General features: G+C 42.5%; 2 protein-coding genes across 4 annotated transcripts in view; both read right to left on the bottom strand.

Moving 5' to 3' along the window:
- CMTM7 (CKLF like MARVEL transmembrane domain containing 7) overlaps window positions 1-7,457 on the bottom strand; it is a 29,914-nt gene extending 22,457 nt beyond the window's left edge. The window contains exon 1 of one of the 2 annotated variants that reach the window (XM_068935512.1): window positions 7,221-7,457. In XM_068935512.1, coding sequence (XP_068791613.1) covers window positions 7,221-7,379 — 159 coding nt within the window. In that variant the 5' untranslated portion in view covers window positions 7,380-7,457. The remainder of the gene's footprint in view (window positions 1-7,220) is intronic. The other variant, XM_068935514.1, reaches the window with a different exon arrangement.
- Window positions 7,458-9,275: 1,818 nt separating this feature from the next.
- CMTM8 (CKLF like MARVEL transmembrane domain containing 8) overlaps window positions 9,276-13,004 on the bottom strand; it is a 40,103-nt gene continuing 36,374 nt past the window's right edge. For both annotated transcript variants that reach the window (XM_068935510.1, XM_068935511.1), the window contains exon 4: window positions 9,276-11,856. In XM_068935510.1, coding sequence (XP_068791611.1) covers window positions 11,773-11,856 — 84 coding nt within the window. In that variant the 3' untranslated portion in view covers window positions 9,276-11,772. The remainder of the gene's footprint in view (window positions 11,857-13,004) is intronic.

The following is a 13,004-nucleotide window of genomic DNA, read 5'->3' as shown; positions in this document are numbered from 1 at the left end:
CTGTTCTCTTCTTTGCTGCAAGAGACAGAAATTACCTGGAGGAAGGCACAGAGTGCACCCTCAGCCGGGGGGAGAGGCTAACACACCAGAAGACTGTGCTGCCATTCAGAGGGACCTGGACAGGCTGGAGAGCTGGGTGGAGAGGAACCTCCTGAAGGTCAACAAAGTCAAGTGCAGGGTCCTGCACCTAGGGAAGGATAATCCTATGCACCAGTAGGCTGGGGGTGGACCTGCTGGAAAGCAGCTCTGCAGAGAAGGACCTGGGAGTCCTGGTGGACGGCAAGTTGACCTTGAGGCAGCAATGTGCCCTCGTGGCCAAGAAGGCCAATAGTATGCTGGGGTGCATTAGGCAGAGTGTTGCCAGCAGGTGGAGGGAGGTGATCCTGCCCCTCTACTCAGCCCTGGGGAGGCCCCACCTGGAGTACTGTGCTGGGCTCCCCAGTACAAGAGAGACGTGGCACTACTGGAGAGAGTCCAGCGGAGGGCTACCAAGATGATTAGAGGGCTGGAGCACCTCTCCTATGAAGAAAGACTGCAAGAGCTGGGCCTGTTCAGCCTGGAGAAGAGAAGACTGAGAGGCGACCTCATCAACGTGTATAAGTATCTGAAGGGGGAGTGTCAAGAGGATGAGGCCAATCTCTTCTCCGTGGTGCCCAGCAACAGGACAAGAGGCAACGGGCACAAACTGAAACACAGGCAGTTCCATCTAAACCTGAGAAAAAACTTCTTCCCTGTGAGGGTGACAGAGCATTGGAACAGGTTGCCCCGAGAGGTAGCGGAGTCTCCTTCGCTGGAGATATTCAAAACCTGACTGGACGCGATCCTGGGCAATATGCTCTAGGTGACCCTGCTTAAGCAGGGAGGTTGGACTAGATGATCTCCAGAGGTCCCTTCCAACCTAAACCATTCTGTGATTCTGTGATTCTGTGAAATTAAACAGAGAGAATAAAATCTGCCTTTGCCCAAGAAAGAAAAGGGACTAAATTCTTAGCTTGTGGTTTGAAGTATACGGAGCCAACTCAGGCTTGTACACCCCAGCCACTTGCTCTTGCTGACAACAGCATGTATGACTGCATGGTATCCTAAAAAAAATCTCAGGGAAACAAGAAAGGGGAAAAAAAGAGAGGTGAGGTAAAGCTACATCAGTTCCCTGGTTTGGTTTACTGAGTAACCTTACAAAGAGCTGTATCACCACAGCTGAAAGGAAGCACAGAGGTGGGACAGAAAAGGAAAATACCTTAAACTGGTGTTGCCTCTGAAGTTTTATACTGTCAAACTGTGGCCTTGCCAGCCTACCATCAAACACTCCTTGATTAAGACAGGGAGCACACTGTTTGCTCCCAGCTCATATGCAAATCTTCTGGGCAGAAATTGTAAAGTGGCCACCCAGAGCAGAGGCATGGAAAAAATACAGCTGGCCAAGCCCGTGGGTTTCAATGATCTCAGAGAGCAAATAACAACAGGACTTCCCAGACCTATTGGCTTTAATTACTAGGCTTGATCATTCCTCACTGAAGCACTCCTGCCTAATTTGGAGCCATCTTAGACTTTAGTGAAACAATTTTCTCTCTGACCAGCATGCCAAGGAAGTTCCCTTCACTGCAGCAGCTTCTAGCAGAACCACAAAAGCAATTAGCAGCTACAACATATAGCTTTCATATAGCTTTTAGCCTGAAAAAATAACTTTGTTATTAAAAAAGACAAGCCCCATTTCTTATTGCTTAGCCAACAGTTTGTCACACAGCTGCAGACTGAAGATACCTGCCAATTTTTGGGTTGGTTCTCCTAAATTATCACCTTTTGCAAATGTGAAATTTCTGCCTCCTGCATGCCTCAAAATAAAGACTTTTTGTATAATATGTCATGAGTTTGCTGATGGCTATAACAGGCATCATTTTTCATGTTTTCTGTTATCAGTGAGATGAAAAGTCAAGCACAGCACAGAACTGTCTGAATCTAAGCTCTGCAGGTTATAATCTGGCAACTTTCAGTCAAGCTTGTTACTTCTGGCCATTATTTTCCCTTGGAAGAACTACAGATAGAGTGATAGTAGGGCAGAATATAGTCTATAGAGGCCCAAGAGAGGATTACAGTTTCAACATTTCTGCATACCATCAGAATTCCTCTCTTCTGACTGAACAGCATTATTTGCTGTGTGATAAAACCATACAGTCACCAAGACGTTGCTGCAAAGGATGAGGTGATTTACTTGAATCACCTGCATGGATGGAAAGGCATTTCAGCTCAAAGTCAAGATAAAAGATTGAATAGCTCTCAAATTGTTCCAAACAGCAATGTTTATTTTTGCAAATTGCCTTTTCCACTGGTTTTGGAATGGTTTTGATCAGGATTTTTTTCTTCCAGTAACAGATTGTGTTTTCTTTTCATGTTTTAATATCTTCTGAATGTAGGTCTCCAGTAAACTTGGTTGATCTCATCCAACAGATTTAGAAGTTGATCCTGGCTCCAGCAGCTTAACTACCGGCATTTTCTAGCTTTCAGCACTTGACATCTTAATGTTCTCTTGAATAGCATTATTTGAATATATGTTAGTATAGGAATAACCTAGAGAAGTTTCAGCAAACTTCTAAGTTACTCACATTAGAATTAAAGACTGCCCTGTTTGCCATTCAAACATTAAGTATGTAATTGCTTTTGTCAAGACACAACTTGGAAATGAAACATATACTCAGTAGGAAAGCTTTACCTTTAGCTATTGTGTTAGCACTTTCATCAAGTTAAAAATGGTGTTGTTAAGTCAACTTCTATTGTTTTTTTTTACCTTGCTATCATTTGTAAAATTTTTTCCCCAATCTTGAGAAAGTAATTGCAATTTTCTTCTTTTCTACCTAGTAAACATTGCTCTCTTTCCTGGTTCAGACTGAGCTGAAAGTATCAGTACTTCAGTACAGCAAAAAAAAGGCCACAGGCCACCTTTGCACCTCTCAGAGTCCAGAAGCAAGGAACAGAGTCAACCTCGGTTTGAGAAGTTCGAAAGGCCTGCACAAGCACATGCTGTGCCACAAATGCTCGCCTTGTACACACAAGGTCTGAACACTTTTTTTCTTTCTTCAGTCTGTCCTGGTCACACTCTGGTACATCTCTGCATTGAAGACTTTGGTGAGGTGACACAAACATGGTTGTTCCCACTGGCCAAGCACAGCTGAAGAAACCTCTGCCTAAGACAGTGTTGTACCTCTACAGGCTCCACTGACAAAGAGGCAGCATCAAAAGCAGGACCTACTCCAACACAATGTCTGTGGCATCCTCCAGACGTTGGTTGCAAGAACGCAAAAGGCACACAAGGTCTCCATATTAAATTCAGCTGAATCAGACTTGTTTAAATCTATAAGCAATGCCATCTGAGTCACCTTGGTGACAACACGGACACACATTCATACTGCTGTCCCGGGGCACAAGAGACCCAAGGGCACAAGGGCGCAAGAGGGCCCAAGGGCACAAGAGACCTTGAAAGGCTACCAACAACCCCTCTACTGAGAGCTTGCCAAACTAAGTACCACAAGTACCTACAAAGTCTTACAATAAAACAAGTCAGCAGCAACATGGACAGAGAGCAAACATGCTTCAAACAAACAAATCAGCACAGTTAGTATGGCATACAGAAGATTGCCACATGTGGCAATTTTGCCGAGCTGGCTCAATTTGAAGTTATCCAGCTTCTCTAATATATGTGCATTACATACCCAGACACATGCACCCACAGACTTGCTTAGTACACTGCTGCTATAGAACCATGGGGCCACAGCTGGATCCTGTATATAGCACCATGAATATAACAGATCTTTGCAAAACTGCCAATCTCGAAAGGGGAAAAAAAAAAAGAAAGAAAAATAGCTATATTCATCATCACCAAGTTATATCAGTGGGTTTAACATTGAAGACACTTCTTAACTTCCTGTTAAAATTATAGTGCCAACTCAGAAACTGTTTTTTGAAAATGGAGCTAACTAACATTTGTAAGACTCAGTATTTTACTTGTCTTTTGTTTTTTTTAAAGACACATGCTTGAAAAACAGCTTCCAAACTATCTTATTGCCTTGTAAAATACACAAGTGACAGAAATGTTTCCCCCTCCATTTTATTTCCAGAATATTTATAAATCACCTTCTAAGTATGAGAAAGCCAGGAACCCAATGCATAAAAGGTACTACCTTTTCAAAGGTGTAATTCTTCTGCAAGGTTAAAGAAATGATAGAGCAGAAAAGTAAAGGATTTACATAGGCTTATAGGCAAGAAACACATTTTTTCACTTCCTTATTTCAGTCTGTGTTACACACTACTGCCAACCATAAGTTTCTGAAGCACCCAGAATTTGAAGAGAAAGCACTTGTAACACGTAGACACTAGCATCAATTCAGTTACCATCAGATTGCTGACAACCACTTTGTCTTATCAGAGACTGCTGATATATGCACATATATTTCCACAGCATATTGATATAATCTATTAGAATTATTTCATACACATATATACACAATCAGTTTACACAAATTAAACTGCTAGCTTGCAAGCACTGCCAACAGCCTGTAACATTACTATAAATGATGAAATAATGACTCTTTCTTGTTCTCTCTCAAATAATTTACTTCCTGGTAAAAAGGATTGAACAAGAACGAGAAATTAGGAACAGTAATGTTCCCTTTTCAAAACCATGAGCTTTAAGAGGCCCAGTAAGCAATGAAATGTGATATATGTATATCCCCAAAGACCTTACCTTTGTCCCGTGTCAGCATAATGGTTCTCTTCCTAATTTAGACTGCAGGCCTACCAGTCACAGTAACGCTAACCCAGGAACGTTTCTAGATTTACCATAAAACATTCTTTATGAGCACAAATCCTGTAGACACTCCCTACAAGAAGAATTACTTGCTAATACACATGGACCCATGGAAAGAGTAGAAATATTCTCTGAAAGAAATAAAGGAGAATTAGGAAAGTATTTACCTCACCATATTTTACTCAGTGCCGGAGTTCATCTAGAACTATCCTATCCTGGTTATTTCTACACACTGCTGCATAATTTCCTAAGAAATTTCAAAATTTATTTCAGAAGAAGATAGTACCATGATGTCACATCAAAAGAGGTTTATCCGCCCAAAGTTCCAGGGATATCTGAACTCACTTTTACTGGTGTTACTTACAGGCAAACTAGAAAGCAGAAGCACTTAACAAGGTGAAGCTGAAAGAGTGTTGATAGCAACTTATTTTATTTTAATTTACGTTAAAGTCACTACAGAAAACCACTAGCTCTAGTTCTGATGAATTTGACATTGAAAAGCATTGATAAAATAATGACATGAAAAGCATGTGCACACACACTTTACATGTGCACCAAAACTAAAACTTCAGCACAAATAAGGGTGTCTGTGCCAGCCTTAAGAGTCACAACTAATAGCTGTAGTGAAAATGCAGGTGGAGGAACCTCAGGAACGACTAGCCATTTCTAGTCCATAAAAGGAATTGTTCCTTCCACAGTAGTGAAAAGGAAATGATAAACGCACTTTTAGCTATTCAGCAAAGTACAATCTAAAGTCTACAGTTTTAGAACTATAAGTTCATCTGCAGTGTAGATATATTCTCAAGAGAAAGTCATCATTGTTGCTATTTTGTCCCTTGGAAAACTACTCCAGATACAAAGGATGGTTTGGGAACACCCCAGCTGAAGAGAACGCACCAGACAACAGTTGTTACTGCTACGGAGCTGCATTCACAGCGAGAGACACCTCGGAGATCTCACGAGCACGGTACAAATGCTCAGCTGGTGCAGGTAGCCGTGCCCAGTCACATTCAATTACGTCTCTTGCTACCAAGTCTCTTTTCTAAAGGCAGCTGATAGAGGAAGCTACGTGGCTATTAACGGACAGGAAGCAATTGGGTGGCTTTTAAATAGGAATTTTAGGATTTGATATTATTTCACTGTAACCTGGAACAAAATGATTCCTAGCTTCAATTTAGGACTTCTGTACGTGTTAAAAATGTGCATAGGTTCAAAAAATGACTAGACAAACACATGCAGAAAGGAAAGACACTGAGGGCCAGCAAACACGAAGGTAACTTCTCCAGCTCAAAAAGTCACTCAGCTACAGTGACTTTTTGCAGGACGAGAATACATCGTGAGGAGGTATCTTTACATGTTGTCTTCCATACTTTTTCCTAGGCATCTGTCATTATTCACTACCATTACCGGAACTAAGCTGATAAATCACTCCACAGACTAAGAATAGCCACGCACCACAGAAACTAGAAAAAGCTATCCATCTGTTAATCCCTTCTGCATCTGGATTGAGCAAAGTTTCCTGTGCTGAGTCAAATTAAGGCACCAGCTCCGATCCTGGTGGTGCTCCACTCTCGATTTTTTTTTTTTTTTGAATTTCTGCTTTGCAGTCGTACTTCTCCCAGATCCCACCTAACCCACCTCGGGGGGGTGCTGGGGTGATGCCTGGAGGTCTCTGCTGGAGAAGACGTGACGTGTGGCTGGCCGGACTAGCGGTCTGACCACTATGGCCAAGCCTGGCAATCCTACGGTCTGTGCTAGCGCTTGACCACGTTTTCTCCTGAAAACTCACCCAGGCTAAAGAATGAGGTATTCCACTACAGCACGATGTGGAATACCTAACCACGCCTTCATACAATGTTTTCTTTTAATTATTATTGACGGCAAAAGGTCGGTAATAACCGCGATTACCGTTAATTATCACTGCCATAATAACACCGCTCAGCGCGCCACACAAACTGCGTTATTCTAGGCTGGTCTACGTCCCTCTGAGCCTGACGGACGCCTGATGAAAAAGCAGAGGTTGTTTTTGGCAGGCGGTATATTTAGTTTTGAAACAGAAATGGGGACTTTTTTCTCCTTCCGGAGAGCTGCAAGAGCTGAAAGAGTGAAAACGGCCGCGCAAAAAAAATAAAAAAATAAAAGTTACCTGCGACCCCCTGCAACCCCCCCCCCCGGCAACACTTTAACGACTCGTTAAGAGAGAAAAACAAAACAAAGCACCCCGCCAGAGTTACTAAGACGCCCCACACGGACCAACGGTCCCAACGGTTCCGAGGCCGCGGCGGGACCGGACCGGAGCGGACCGGACTGGGCCGCCCCGCCCGCCCCGCGCTGCCTCGGCGGGCGCCGGGGGCGGGAGGGGGGAAGGGGGGGTTGCTCGGCCGCCCCGCCGGGGCGGGGGCCAGCCCCGCTCGCCCCTTACCATCTGGGCCACCTTCAGCATGCCGGCGCAGGAGCGGAAATAGACGCCGTCCATGAGCTCCGCGTCCGCGCCCTGCGAGGCGGCGGTGGCGGCGGTGGCGGCGGGCGGCGGCCCCCCGCTGCTGGCCCCGGTGCGGATCACCCGCGCCCCGTGCGACATGGCGCCCCGCTCTGCCTCCCGCGCTCCCCTCGCCGCTGCCCGGCCCGGGACGCGACGCGACGCGACGGGACGGACCGGCCCCGCGGAGGCGAGGGGCGGGCGGCGCCCCGGGGCTGCGGCGGGGCAGGGCAGGGCAGGGCGGAGCGCAGCGCACCGCCCGCCCCATGGCGAAGCCCCGCTCGGCCTTGCCGGTGCCTCCTCAGGCTGCCGGGGGCACCGGCCGGCAGCGTCTGCCCGCCCCCCCCCCCCGCCCTCTTTGCCAAGCGGTGGCAACAGCGGGGGTTTGGGGGTGAAAGCGGAGGTGGTTTTCCAGCAGGGAGCGGGGATGCTTCGTTTTCCAGGGGTTAGGGCAGCGGCCGCTCCTTGAGAGGGGAGCTGCTCTCGCGCTTCGCGGTGGGAAGCGCGGCTGGAAACAGCACCTTCCCACAGACGTGCAAAACCAACACCCACGAACCCGAGCCTCCTGATTCAGGAGCTCAAACAAGATAAAGGCTTGCAACAAATGGGGGACGAGAAGACCAAATCGTAAGGACTGTCTCAGAACGCGGTTTGAATTAAAACAGGCCGAGACGCTAACAAAACTCGGGAAAGGAAGCTATATGTTTCCACAGGTTTAAAAATAACTTCTTGTTTTGCTTTCTGAATACACTGGCTATCGGGTCCATAGCAACATCGCATCAGGTTTTGAAAAGAAGAGCTCACAGGCAAGCAAGCTAAGAGGGGACCTCTGGGCTGGTCATATGGCACTTTGATATAAACTGCTCTGCGGTTAGGAGATGCACGCTTCTCATATCTAATTTATGTATCAAAATATCTCCTTGAGCTACTCAAATTGTCTTAGGAGAGAAGAAAGATAACTGAAGTGGATCTCCAGCACAGACAAGGGGCATTAGTAATTTATGGAGCAAGACAGGGTTAGTACCTGTAGGCAACGGTCCGTATCGAACCAACTGGTACATACTCTTTGGCTTTTATTAGGCCAGTTAGTAGTTGTCAAAAAAGATATTACCTCTCCCACCAAATTTTATCTCATTAGACGTCAAAGCTGCAACATTGCTAATCTACGCGAGAGTAAAACACTAGCTGTGGAAAAGGGGGAGCTTTTTCTAAAAAACTCTTCTGCTTCTCCCTACTGTTCAAGTTCAGAAACATATATGTATATATATTATATATAAATATACACAGGTTCCTTGTCCTTTGGAGGAAGGTTCTAGTAACTTCTGCACTTCCTATTAAGAAATGATTCACTGATTCAGCTTGGTTAGTTCTTAATTTCTTGCAGAAGTGCCTATATGACTGGGCCTATGTGATCTGAGTTCAGCCCCGTGAAACAGAAAAACCTTTACATTAAAACAAGCAGAATAATAGTCATATTTTGTACTCACAGAAATACAGGCACCTTCCATAAAAAACTGGCACAAACTCAACATCTAAAACACTGCTGAATTTGAAGCTTGGATTATAATTCTTCCACTCTTTACTTGCATCTTGGTAAGTGCGTTAGGTATGATGATGATAAGAGGTACTGACAACTCTTTATAATAGAAAACTGATCACCCTAAGTTGACATCAAGTATCCTTACCATCCTAGCATGTCACATGGATATATATATGGGTGACTTGGATTTTTCAGAAATACTGTTTGTTTGAAACAAGTTATTTATAACATCAAATAATTTCCTTTTGCAAGTTGATTTTTTTTTTATTCTTCTAAACATCTACGTTAAGGACTTAATTAGTGATTTCATCACTTCACAATTGTTCTTTAAATAAGGTTTATTTCTGTCTTGTAAATATGAAGAAAGGCCTACAGCAACAAATCTTGTTTTAATGGTTATACAGTAGCCCATGGCTAGCTCATCTTCTTATCAATGTGAGAACACACAAAAGCACAGGTCATAGTTTGCAAGTCAGCATTTTTATTAGACTAATACAATTGGAAGAAACAGACAACCTTCTGGGTGCGTATGCCTTTCTTCAGGCCTGCAACAGAAGCAGCAAACTTCAAAACTAATTCTCAGCTTGCACTAATTGCTCCAATTTTAACTAGATATTCAGATCACCTGCAAAAACAGACACTTGTTTTCTGGAGAACAGGTAAGAAATATTAGTAAAAGCATGGGTAGTAGGATGATTCTCCTTCTAAAGAGAAAGAGTAAGGCAGGTTAAGTTATAGTTTATGAAACAAAGCAAGGCCAAGGTAGTGAGGGAAAAGATAACATACCATAAAACCAATCTCTGCCTAGTACATACTTTTAAAATTTAGCAGAATTATGCATTCTAGCTCCCAGATTTGCTTTTTGAAGACATTCTGCATTTCTTCCCTTGAGGATAAGGGCTGAAAACTCAGAGATGAGGGAGATATCTTGCCAGAAGCATTCTCTAGATGGTAATAGTGTGTTTCTGTCCTTCATTAGTGGGTTTATTCCAACATGTAGTGGCTGTTTTGTTGTACTTAATTTCCAAGAGAGTTTTTCGTAAACTGCATGAAACATTACTCCCTCTTAGCTATACCTCTATCCACAAATGTTGCGTTGTTTATGGCTTTAGACCAGACCATCGGAGTTACTGTAAAATCATTTAACGTTTATGCCAACACAGTCACATTGTTTGAGCTTAGATATGTACATCGAATATCTTTCGAGACGGAATTCCTATTACTACTCCGTTGTTTTTATTGATGGGAAATCACTGATGAGATTTTAATTCTGGTTATGTTTCCAGTCACATTTTATCAGTTGACATTTGGATCTTAACGCCTTTGATTTTTTTCCAGCAATGGAAAAGAGCATACAGGACTTTAATGACACATTTTATCTGTGTAGATAAAGCGCATAGTTGGTAGCCCTTCTTCATTCTCAGAACTGGATAATTTTAGCAAGCAGCAGACAGCCTGACCTTTGTTGTGCAAGCCAGATGCAATTTGCAGACAAATATGGGTATTTAAATAATATCTTGGCTTCCCTTATATTGAAATCCTGTGACTCCAACAGATAGTCAAGAACAAAACAATGTGATTAAGCACAGAATTAGCTCACTGCTGATAGATCTTCCTAGCTGGAGGGCACACATCATTTACTTACACAGAAATAAAGAAGTTTTTTGAAGCAGTAAGACTTCTCTATTACTAAATATATTAGTCAAACTCAGTTTTTGAAGACTAGGAGGGAGTCCAAACTCTCTTAATCCAGGGAGAAAAGATTTACCAGTAATTTTAAATGAAGAAACTTCAAGTAATATCACAAACACACACACACAAACTTACTCTTCACATAGTTTCTGGAAAAGATTCCTTAGGTGATTTGTATTTGTCTTGAAAGTCATAATTCTCTGCCATACTTTTGCTTGACTCAAAGATATTCAAATGTGAGAGTCAAATTAAAAACTTTTGTTTGTTAAACTAACAACTTACAGATGATGCCATTGAAGAAGGAAGAGGGAGGGAATTCTTCATTTCTGCCACTGTATTTTGACAATTCCTTGTATGACCTTTATATCATTTAATAGTATTTAAATACTCTAATTTGAATTGGGACAGATTAATGGCCTAATCTGAGGAGAAAACAAAAAACAAAAAATCAGACCTCTGATAAATGAAAAGTATTACCTTTAGGAGGCACTTTGTGATATTTTCAGTATGTTAAAGGACTGCAGTCCAGACTTATGCCTTGGAGCCTGCTGGATTTGAAAACCCTGTTAAGATAATGTGTTTCAGAGGCAACACTCTTTCAGTGAGCTTTAAACCTACATTAAGAGGTTCCAAAAGCAATCTCATGTAGATGTCTCCTGCAACAGTAAAAATATGATTGTAAGAGTCTATTAGGCTATGCAAACTGAGAGGATCCTTAGAATTCTTGGTACTGTGTGTTCTACTCTGAAGAATAAAAGACCCACCCCTCTACTCCCAGTTTACCAAACATGCAAAGTTGGGTCAATTATTTATTTATTTTGAAACTTTGGGATTTTTTTTTTTTTTTTGCACAGTCTCTTTTTAATACATAATAACTGGACAATATCAATCTTAGTTTTGCTTTGCAGCACTCAGTATCAAAAAGTATACCTGTAACACTTTAAAAGTTACATTTACAAAACTGGCACATCATCCAAGTAAGGTTTATTAAAGGTTTAGTCATAATATCTATACAGTGTCTACAAAAATACCATGTTAATTTTAAAAGAAACAGTATGAAGTTTTATGATACAGTACAAAGACTAGGTTAGCTGTCACTAAAAATGATACTGCCTTATAAATACTCATTTTAATCTAAGCTTAAAATACACTGTGTCAATTTTAACAGAAATATCCAAAAGGACTTCACCCCTCTTCCAGACTCTTGTCAAGAGTATAATCCTCAAGATATTTTATACTACAACATCAATTTTAACAAAATATTTACTGCAAAGTTCGTGATCGCCAAGATATAAAGCTAAAATAGGTATTTCCAGCATAGCAGGAGGTAACCACGAAGGCAAAGAACTGTGGAGAGAGGGAAAACAACAACAAATATATTAGAAAATATATTTTAGAGCATTCTCATGTCTATGAAAAATTAGTTATGGGATCTGGGAAGAGGAGAAATAGCAGACAAACTTAAATGGCGCTCTCTTACCTCCTAGTCCTTGTGTGGCCATCACACTCAACATTGTGTAATTAGGCTTATATATCCATAGAAGTATGGGCCTAGAAGCAGCCAAAATATGGCATATCTCAACTCATCTCTCCACACGACACTGCCTCTCAGTGTAGATCTTGCAGCCGAGATAGATGCCCACCAGCCCTACGCGTGCTGCTTGTAACACCCCTTGCTGGTAAAGACTAGGGAGTAGCCCAGGGGACAGTGAGGGCTCACACCAATACTCCCATGCTGTTACTGTGCTCCAAGGACTGCTGAAAGCCCACCTATACCTCAGTGTGGGACACTTTGCATCCAAACAGTTTGTTTACAGGGAAAACTTGAATTCAAAATGCAGGCCTAAACACGGGCATCTAACGGCAGAACCAATTATGTTACAGATTCCAGCGTGCCTCTACTAATGAATAAAGGTTTTCCTCAGTGCAAATAATAGTGACGGCACTATTGTTTTTGTTAGAAATTATTTACAGAACAAGCCTTCTATAGCAGACTTGGTTTATTTTACATTTAAAGACTGTAAAAACTATACAGTATCAGTGGTGTTGCTTCTACAGTCCTTGCAGCATATGCATGCAGAGACAAAAGAACAGCTGTGAACTAATTCAGTTGCACTGATAAGGTCCAGTTCAGTGCCAGTGGTAAAGTCCTGTTAATCACTGCAGGTTTTTCAAAATAGACAGCTTATGATAAGAACACAATGTTTTGTGCTGGTAGCTGAACCAAATACAGCTGACGCTGCAAATAGGGTTAACACTGCTTTTCTTGGAGGTGAGCAGGGATGGCACAAGAGGGAACAAACACAAGTTATAACAAAGGAAAATTCCAGTTAGATACTAGGGGGAAAAAAAGTCACGATGAAAGTAACCAAACGCTTAAATAGGGGCCCACAGAGGTTGTGCAATATCTATCTTTGGAAAAACTCAAAACTCAACTAGATAAGGCCCTAAGCAGCCTGACGTAAGTTAGCCCTGCTTTGAGTGGGGAGGTGGAC

The sequence above is a fragment of the Struthio camelus genome, chromosome 2 (genome assembly GCF_040807025.1).
Source record: "Struthio camelus isolate bStrCam1 chromosome 2, bStrCam1.hap1, whole genome shotgun sequence".
In the NCBI taxonomy this organism is placed as follows: Eukaryota; Metazoa; Chordata; class Aves; order Struthioniformes; family Struthionidae; genus Struthio; species Struthio camelus.
Note: the sequence above shows the minus strand (reverse complement) of the source record. Positions and strands in the feature narration are given on the sequence as shown.